This window comes from Coptis chinensis, chromosome 3, assembly GCF_015680905.1.
Source record: "Coptis chinensis isolate HL-2020 chromosome 3, ASM1568090v1, whole genome shotgun sequence".
Taxonomy (NCBI): Eukaryota; Viridiplantae; Streptophyta; class Magnoliopsida; order Ranunculales; family Ranunculaceae; genus Coptis; species Coptis chinensis.
The window spans coordinates 81034780-81044645 of NC_141458.1; the positions used below are offsets into that span (position 1 = coordinate 81034780).

Here is a 9866-nt window from a genome sequence, read left to right on the forward strand (position 1 = left end):
CGAAATTGGAATTGAAAATATAATGAGTCCGGATTAAAAGAAGGTAACCACATGAGGTAATTTGTGTGGGCGCACTCAATTACGATTTACATTAGATTTTCTTTGGGATTCAGATTAGATCTAACGTCTCATTAACACTATTTTCTTCCTTCGACACCGAAAATATAGCAATCAAAATCCTTTATTTTGGAAACTAAATATATATGTTGTAGAAATATAAAGTGTAGGATTGTGCAATTTCTTTTTTTGGTACTTCAAGCTAGCTCCGATAATAGCTAATAGCTTCACAAATGGATTGTCGGCACAAGACTTTCGTTTGTACCTCATACTTTTTTTTATAAAAAAAAGAGTCTAAAAAAATGGTGTTTCATGTTTTGTTATAGTCTAGTTCTATAGACTATAGAGGTTTTAGATGTGATGGTCTTTTTTTTTTTTTGGATAGTGATGGGATGGTCTCTCAAATAAAAGGTGTTCAGTAATATTACACCCTACAAGCATTTTCCCTTCGTTAGTTCTCCAACGATTGTCTATATTCCCCTAAACTATAGGGCCTTTTAAGTACCATTTTATCTTGTAGTTGCCGAATTTATTCATCAACCAGTTTGGCAAGAATTTTTCAATGTACAATACCTAGTAGTTCATCTTTTCCTTCAGGCTAAAGATCTGGTGAGCACATCCCAACTCCTGCATCAGTCTTTGGCGGGGCAGGGTTCTCTCGAAATTGACTTGCTTCCATGATACTATGTTAAGTTTTTATTCAGACATGATGGTATACTGGAATGTTCAAATTCTTATCTAAATCATATTATTGTTCAGGATGCTTATCAAAGACTGTTAGAAAATTACAATTCTTCTGGCTAATGAAGAAATCACTCTCGAACTTTTCCCATGACCTTTTTTAAACAAACAATAACGAGTAGATAGCATTTCAGAGCAGGCCAATTGGCGATACCCTGGCATCTCATTATGTTTTGATCTTTACAATGGCTTCACTATAATGTCAAATGATAGAGACAAATTCCATTAAAACATTGTTCTTCAAGACGCTTATCAGTGAAGATCTTTACATGAAGTTATTCCCAACGAGAGAACCGGGCTACCAAAACCCACATTTACAGATTGACAGAATTTGCTGGGCAAATGTGCATCAAGAGTTGCCTACGATAGTAAGATGCTTCATAATCATCATCCTAACTGTGGATATGAAGTGTGTGCACTATCATAATATATAAGATTACCTAGAATCCGAACTAAGCACTATAGAGTTAACATTAATGGTTTAGTGTGGAAAAACATCGTCGCCATTCATTTGAAAATACTCTCTTTTGAATAATCTAACACCCTTAAATAAAGGATTTGTTTGATTTAGTTTCCAAAATAAAGGATTTTGATCGCTTTTGATCGCTATAATGCTATATTGTCAGTGACAAAAGAAGAAAACAGTGTTAATGAGACGTTATCTAATCTGAATCCCAAAGAAGATCTAACGTGATTGAGTGTGCCCACACAAGTTACCTTGTGCAGTTACCCTCTCTGAATCCGGACTCAAAATATAATTCTAGAACTTACAATTTCAAATAGTTAAAATTCCTTAACATATGAAAATCTCAAGTTTTTGCCCTATGTAAGAACTTAGAATTCCTTGATTTTGGAGATTTGAAGTTTCCATTCCAGTGCTGAAAATGTTGCTAAATAGGGCGGTTCTTAATATTCATAAATATATTCTGAATTTCACCCTAAAATCATGGTAATTGTGAAACACCCTTAGGAGCAAACTAGGGATGTCCATCTTGCCCGAAACCCGCCCAAAACCCAAACAAAATACTCGCACCGAATCCTGTTCAAACCCGACAAAACCCGAACCCAAACCCAGACCGAAATACATAGGGTAGGGTTTGATCACACTCTCTAAACCTGAACTGATCCAGCCCGACCCAATAATTTAGCCCTAAACCCGTTAAAAAAGTTAAAAAACTCAAAACCGAACCCGGACTGAAATCGAACCCCAAATCCGGTTTCAATTGCATACTACTAATCTCATATAAAAGAATGAGTTAGATAAATATTTGGATTATGATCTCATTCATGTTTACAATGACGAGTTATTTAATATATTGGATTATGAAAAAATTTATGTCGAAATTTCTAATTTTTTCAGTAATTGCACGTGATCATGTGTTTATAGTTTATTCTGAGTCCATCTATTTTTAAATCATATTAAATAATTATGTCCGAGTATATGTGATAGTTACTTCCAAGTTCATTATAAGTTTTATTTTGTTTGAAGAATTCGTGGTAGCCGAAGAAGGAATAAAATATAGATATATATTTTAAATAAAGTTTTTTATTGTCTTCTTTTTTCATTTATACCGGATTTTATCTTATCCGAACCCGAGCTCGATGGGTACCCGAAATATAAGATTATAGTAGGGTTTGGTCACACTTCTCAATAAAATAAAATAAACCCGACTCGAACCCACTCAATTTGTGAATCAAAAAGTTAAAAGTTCGGGTTCGGGTAACCTGATACCCATTCAAAACCTGAAAAGTTAAGTTCAAGCCGGGTCGGGTACCCATTTGGACATCCCTAGAGCAAACCCAAAACCGGACCAACTCACCCAATTTAGCATCATGGATGCCACAAACGATAAAAATGCATATATAGTCATAATACAAAATATTGAGATATGGGTATTTATCAATACTCAATTCTTTTGATATGTATCGTGGATATATCATATATCCCCGTCTTTGGAGATATTTTATATTGTTTCATATGCAAATATTGTGGATATACCTCAAATATCGACAATTATCGTAAATATTTATTGATATATCACAATATATCATTTAAATTTATTTAAAATATAATAGTAAATATTAAATAAAATTATTACCTTACACAAAATATCACCATATATCTCAAAATATTGATAATATTATAAATATCATCGAAATATCACCAATATTTACAATCTTATATATCTCTAAACATATTGTGATATATCGCGATATTTTATACTATGCATATAGTAGTTGACATCTTATCAGATACTAACTTTGTGGTATTGTTTTAGTGTTGGATAAAAGGTTAATTTTCGCCTAAGAAATGCTCTCACCTTAAGAAACATGTATACAAAGCTCCCCACCGTAAAGATCTTGAAATATATAACCTATAGGCTGTGATTACGGGTTTATGTACTTTACAGTACCCATAAATATATTTTTCTTTTTTTTTACGAATATGCTCAAACTATTTTTGTAAAAATATTAAATACAGATAGCCGTTTAAGGAACTTGAAAGTAATCAATAAATATCTCTATGCGTAAAAAAAACAAAAAGAAAAAGTCAAAAGTCAGAAAGAGTTTATGGACCCTTTTCTTAATTAAGGATTCTGCACCCATTATTGAGAAAATATCATAATTAATTAGATAAAAGTATTTAATATTTGTTGGTTTGTACTGTAATGCACATGGAGTACAACATCCTAAGATCAGAACCATTGATCATAGCTAAAGTCTCATTCTCATGTCGCCTTCTAAAAAGTCAGATGCCGCCATAAACCGGGAATACAGGCTACATAAACTTGTTGCCTGGAAACAGTGGACCCCACATTCGGCTGGCTCTATTCTTGTTTATTTCTATATAAAAACACTCGTACTTTGACAGTTTGACATACATTGAGCCTTGAGAAAGAAACCAAAACGTCTGGAGAGAAACGATAATGGCGATTGAGAGCAATGGAAACTCTTGTAATAATTCATTCAAGATCCCAAAAATCAAGTTCACTAAGCTGTTCATCAATGGAGACTTTGTTGACGCCATTTCAGGTACTATATATTATATCTTTTGCATGTTTTTCTTGATTTTCTACTGTCCTTCTTTGCGTTTACCTTTTTTTCAGTTAGTTTTCCAAAAAATTCTCCTTCAAATCTTTAAACTGGATATATCTTGTATCATCATTATTTGTGTTCAACAACGTACGTGCGCAGTAGCTTTATCAGCAGTTTTTGTACCACTTCTTATCCAACTCTACTTCTTATACCATTTTAACTTTTTGTACCACAGATCTACCTTTAAATTTTCACATAAATTTTTTAACGTGGTCCGATACTTCTTGAGTAGCTCTTTGGAAAAGTCTTGGTCAGTCTGAACCACATAGGTAATGACCAATAAGCCGGTTTCAGTTGGCTTTCATGGTTGCGTCGTATCCGCCTGATTTAGACGTACTTAAAAATGTTGGCATAAAAAAACGAAAATAATGTGTCAAAACTACAGTAATGAAACTGATTTTGGTTGTGGCATAAATATGGGCTATGTGTCTCTTTGTTGGGGTGACACATGTTAGTCGACAAATATGTGGTGATCCCGTTATTCTGAATAGAAGTCATCGTTTGATCGAGACAGGTTTTAGGACTTGTCCGGACGTAACTAGATTTAAGTGGTATGGAACCAATGGAGCCGGTGTGTGTTATTGACTTATTGTCCTCAGAACCTTCTCTAGCTAAGTCCCACATGGTTTTGAAAGAGACATGGCGTGAGACATGTGACGACACCAAATTTGATATATATATATATATATATATATATATATATATATATATATATATATATAGGGCATGAATTAAGGTCTGCTTTTAAAGTGGATGATCTCCCCATAAAGATCATTCTCATTATAATATTTGGATATAACCATAAAAAATTATGTTCATTTTTGAGTTTTTTATCTAACGGTCCAAAAATTTGTGATGTTCTATTAGATTTCTTTGGATGAGCTGAATTTTTGTATGTTGTCCATGGTGGGGATTATATACAAAAATATTTAATAACTTTTAAGTCCATTTTGTTTGGATTAATTTACAATGTATGTGGCTAAAGGAATGTGTGCCTCTATCCTTCCCCATATATATATATATATATATATATATATATATTTTTTTTTTTTTATGTGGTCTATGGTAATGGGACCACTGTGATTCTCTTTTAAATATAAATAGTAGTACTAGAAAGTAGAAAGTTGGCTATATATAAATTTTATAACAAATTGTGATTCCCGTCTTAGTTGTTAGCCTATTATAATATCCTAACAAATCGTTTTAATTAAGTTTTAAAATTCATTTTAATTTCCTAACAAATTATTTTAATTAAGTTTTAAAAACTGGTTTTTTAATTGGGAGATGGATCCCGTTTTAATAGTTGACTTAATTTAGAAGTGTAATTCCCGTTTGAATAAGAGAAGAGTTTCATTTTAATTAGATATATTATATTTTTTATTTTCAATAGAGAAGAAATTTCTGTTTTAATTATAAGTTATTTTTTTTCAATAGGAGACGAATTCTCGTTTTAATAGGAGATTGATTCCGTTTTAATTAGAAGTTATTTTTTATCAATAGGAAAAAAATTCTCGTTTTAATAGGAGATGACATTTTAATAGAGCTTGAAAAATACCCTTTGTAGGAGCTTTAACATTAAGATATAAATAGATAGATAGATATATTGTATGATTAAGACTTTAATAGCAAAAACATATGGCTTAAATCAATTAATGATTCGGTTATGATTGTTGTGACTTCCAACTTAATTATTTGTTAACAAAATACAAATGAACTTAGTTCATCTACTGGTAGTCTGGTCAACTTTTACTAATTATACCATTAAACCCCCCTTTCCCTGGTGAAGGTGTGATCGATCCGAAAAAACCCCTGGGGTTCTAACCACTTTCTTGGCATTACTCATAAACCATAAAGAAATTTTGGGGCACAAAACTGCTTCACTTATATCAAAAACATATTCCAAACCTTTGAGCTATGATTATTATTGGATGTATGTGCTAACTAATAGTTGAGTAATTCACATATTGTCCATTGCTTTGTACCTACTATGGTCATTTCTCATTTATTTCTTATATTTCCTTATAGACTGAAAGTCTATATGAACCTGCATTTCTAGTATCGAGCCTTCAATAGTTCCATAAGAATTCAAGACCATTTTTCATGCCACTATATACCTGTAAGATTAATTGTCGGTGTACCTGTTGGACAATGATGTGAAAGTAGAACAATTTGCTAAAGTGAAACATGCATTCTGTCAGTTTTGGCTACTTTGATTGACTTGTGGTACTAAAATTTCATTATATGGCTTTGTAAGTCGAAGATTGTTACATTGATGGTTAACTTTATTTTTTGCTTTGTCAAAATTCAGGAAAAACATTTGAAACAATAGATCCAAGAACAGGCGATGTGATAACAAGGGTAGCAGAAGGAGATAAAGAAGATGTTGACTTGGCAGTCAAGGCAGCTAGAGATGCTTTTGACAATGGAAAATGGCCTCGTATGCCTGGATTTGTAAGTTCACCGTTCTCTTTTCTCTTTGCCATGGTTTTCTGTTTGGTTGCATTTACTTATTTGAGGCCCTTGGTCTCTTTACATCCACGTTATCCCTACTTAGCAACCGTGATCAGCAAGTGTGGGGTTTTATCTGATAAAGACCTTGGTGCAACTTGTGGTTATATCTCGCCTCAAACTCCACTGTAACCAATGTGGTACTAATATTTGATCCACATGCGGGTTAACTTCTATATTATATTTGTTTTCAACTTTTCATACATGTTGAATGCTATAAGAAGAATCATACTCTGGCTGCAAAAACTGTGTTGTGCAACAGAAAAGAAGTGAATGTGTTGTGTACTTGTCTTCTAAGTGTTGTTATCTGAATGAGCTACATTTCATATTCTGAAGATTGGAGATTTGGAGTGTATCTAATATATTTCTAGTTTTCTATACACTTCAGAACCTTGGGTGACAAAAAGCTAGTTTGTCATCTAGAAGATTAGAACTATGTTGCTTAATTATATGCATATTACGCTGTTTTTAGTATTGTTCATTTAGGTTGTCTTAACTTTTTAATTGATTATTTGTTCTGAATGATATCCAGGACAGGGGAAGGATAATGATGAAATTTGCAGACCTGATAGACGAAAATATAGATGAATTGGCTGCCTTGGATTCTATAGATGCAGGGAAGTTGTTCAGTTGGGGCAAAGGATTAGACATACCACAATCTGCACATCTACTACGCTATTATGCTGGTGCTGCAGATAAAATCCATGGAGAGACATTAAAGATGTCACGAGAGCTTCAGGGATACACATTGCGTGAACCCATCGGTGTTGTAGGACACATCATTCCCTGGAACTTTCCCAGTACGATGTTTTTCATGAAGGTTGCCCCTGCCTTAGCTGCTGGGTGCACGATGATAGTCAAGCCTGCGGAACAGACACCACTTTCAGCTCTTTTCTATGCTCATCTTGCTAAGCAGGTAATACTCGTTATATGACCCCTATATATGATTTCTTCACGCATTACAGTTGTATCTCTTTTGCTGAGTTGTACATAAAGGATAAAACCATGTGGGTGGAAATCAAGGTTTCAGACAACCACATCACTTTACCATACGTAAATTTGAGAGTGGTCAATGAAGTAGTCCTCCATTGACTGTACGTAAAGGAGAAACTAAGTGTGTGCTTCAAAATAAATAATATCTGGTCTGGCTTCTCAGTAGCAAGGTCTTGTGTATGCCAAGGAAAACAAATAACCAACACTAGATGCACTTTTTAGAACATACTAAAAATGGTTCCTGTCTGATATAACCTCTTCAATCATTTTTCTTGTCTGATATAATTCCTAAAATGATTCCTGTTTTTTTTTTTTTTTTCCTTGATGATCTCAGGCTGGTATTCCTGATGGAGTTCTCAATGTTGTCACTGGATTTGGTCCCAAAGCTGGTGCTGGCATTAGCTCACATATGGATGTTGATAAAGCAAGTAACCCTCTCTATTCTATATACATACTTACCATATTGTATGTGTTGCGTTCAATTTATTTTGATTTCTTACATTGTTTTGTTTTTCTTTCTTCAGGTTAGTTTTACAGGGTCCACAGAAGTAGGACGCTTAGTAATGCAAGCTGCAGCATTAAGCAATTTGAAGTCTGTGTCACTTGAATTGGGTGGAAAGTCGCCTATTGTAATCTTTGATGATGCTGATGTAGACATCGCTGTTGACCTCGCTATTCTTGGCATTCTATTCAACAAGGTAAAGCACCTCTGTTTCAATTGTAAGACGTGTGTGTCAGGAAAGCAAGTTAATTGAAGACTAACTTTGTTACGGGGGTTGATCTTTGATTCTTTCAGGGAGAGATATGTGTTGCTGGATCCCGTGTATATGTTCAGGAAGGTATTTATGATGAATTCGTAAAAAAGGCGGCAGAGAAAGCAAAAGCTTGGGTGGTCGGAGACCCTTTTGATCCTCTTGCTCAACAAGGACCTCAGGTGTGTTGCTTTTCTGAAATACTTTACATAATCGAACCATATTTAAATACGAATACATGGAAAATATTTTCGAGTTCTTTGTTGTTGTCCCCTTGCACCAAAAAGTAAGGGAACTTTTTTTTTGCCGTGTAAGTTTAAACCATATTAAACTAAGTGAAGTTACAAAAAAAGGAACTTCTCTTTTCTTTTATTTTCCCCTCCCTTTGATTCACACTCAATCATTCTAGAACATTCCCATTTTTAACGATGGTGTGCTTCACATAGTCAAACAAAGTTAGCTAAATCTCCAAACACCTCAAATGGAGCTTTCCATCCCAAGTCAATACTCCGTTTAGTGGTAAGGAAGTTCCAGCCTTAGCTAGAGCATCAGTAGTGAACTTGAGAAACATTGTTCTTAACTACTCCAACATTAATAAGATTAGAATAATCAAATAAAGGAATTGCAGGCTAACATTCTGTCAACCGCTTAATGGGATTGATAAGCTTTTTCGGTCATTATCTAGTATCTACATTTGTATAACTCGTCAGCTGTCAACTTTGTCTGTTGCAGGTTGATAAGAATCAATTTGAGAAAATTCTTTCCTATATTGAGCACGGAAAGAGAGAGGGCGCCACTTTATTAACTGGGGGCAAGGCTTGCGGTGAGAAAGGATACTACATTGAGCCCACAATTTTCACTGATGTTAAGGTAAACCACTTTGCTATTGTGTATCTAAGTCTTTTATACAGTTTTTTTTTCCTTTTGATTGTTATATGTCTAACTGGAGATTGTTTTGCCAGGAGGACATGCTGATAGTGAAGGATGAAATATTTGGGCCCGTGATGTGTCTCATGAAGTTTAAGTAAGAATATATTTCTTTCTCCTTTTATCAATACGGCGGTACTCCAAATTAAAATCCATGACAAAGAAAAACATTTCCTCATACGAAACAGTATAAACCGCTTGCGCAAGCTTGTGCAAGATTATTTACATCAATTCTATGTTTATCACATTACTTTTGGTAGATGGTTGTCTATAAATGTGCTATCCATGTCAATCTAAGTATATTTAAAAAAATTCTCATTCTGATTGTATATATGCAGGACTGTTGAGGAGGCTATTGAGAGAGCTAATAACACTAGATACGGACTAGCAGCTGGAATTGTGACCAATGATTTGAACACTGCCAATAGAGTCTCGAGATCGATCCGTGCTGGTGTCATTTGGATCAATTGTTATTTTGCTTTTGACAGGGACTGCCCTTACGGTGGCTATAAGATGAGTGGTTTTGGAAGGGATCAGGGCATGCATGCCCTTGAAAAGTATCTCAATGTCAAGTCTGTTGTAACTCCCCTTGTTGATTCTCCTTGGCTTTGAGTCATAATCTTCAAACTCCTACTATACCAGTTTCCTTTGAATTCTATAGTTTGTAATTTGGGGTATTTCAGCTTTACAATATAGTTTCCTAAATAATATCATTGTGAGGTTGGTCTCTAGTATTTGGTTGCTTTGTTATTTTCTTTATTCACTCTTCAATCAATTTTGTCTTCCCAGTTC

At 34.1% G+C, this 9866-nt stretch overlaps 1 protein-coding gene across 1 annotated transcript; it reads left to right on the top strand.

Moving 5' to 3' along the window:
- The first annotated feature begins 3566 nt into the window (after window positions 1-3566).
- Window positions 3567-9805, top strand: LOC147511058 (aldehyde dehydrogenase family 2 member C4-like). The gene is made up of 9 exons (XM_086602894.1): window positions 3567-3831; window positions 6203-6345; window positions 6935-7318; window positions 7730-7819; window positions 7920-8093; window positions 8192-8329; window positions 8880-9017; window positions 9110-9171; window positions 9413-9805. Exons 1-9 carry the CDS (start codon window positions 3726-3728, stop codon window positions 9684-9686), a joined length of 1509 nt encoding a protein of 502 aa, XP_086459020.1. The 5' UTR covers window positions 3567-3725; the 3' UTR covers window positions 9687-9805.
- Window positions 9806-9866: the final 61 nt, after the last annotated feature.

Coding starts and splice junctions, on each gene's coding strand:
- LOC147511058 (XM_086602894.1), top strand. CDS start 3,726: ATGGCGATTGAGAGCAATGGAAACTCTTGTAATAATTCATTCAAGATC. Junction 3,832..6,202: donor CTTTGTTGACGCCATTTCAG/GTACTATATATT, acceptor GTCAAAATTCAG/GAAAAACATTTGAAACAATA. Junction 9,172..9,412: donor ATGTGTCTCATGAAGTTTAA/GTAAGAATATAT, acceptor GTATATATGCAG/GACTGTTGAGGAGGCTATTG.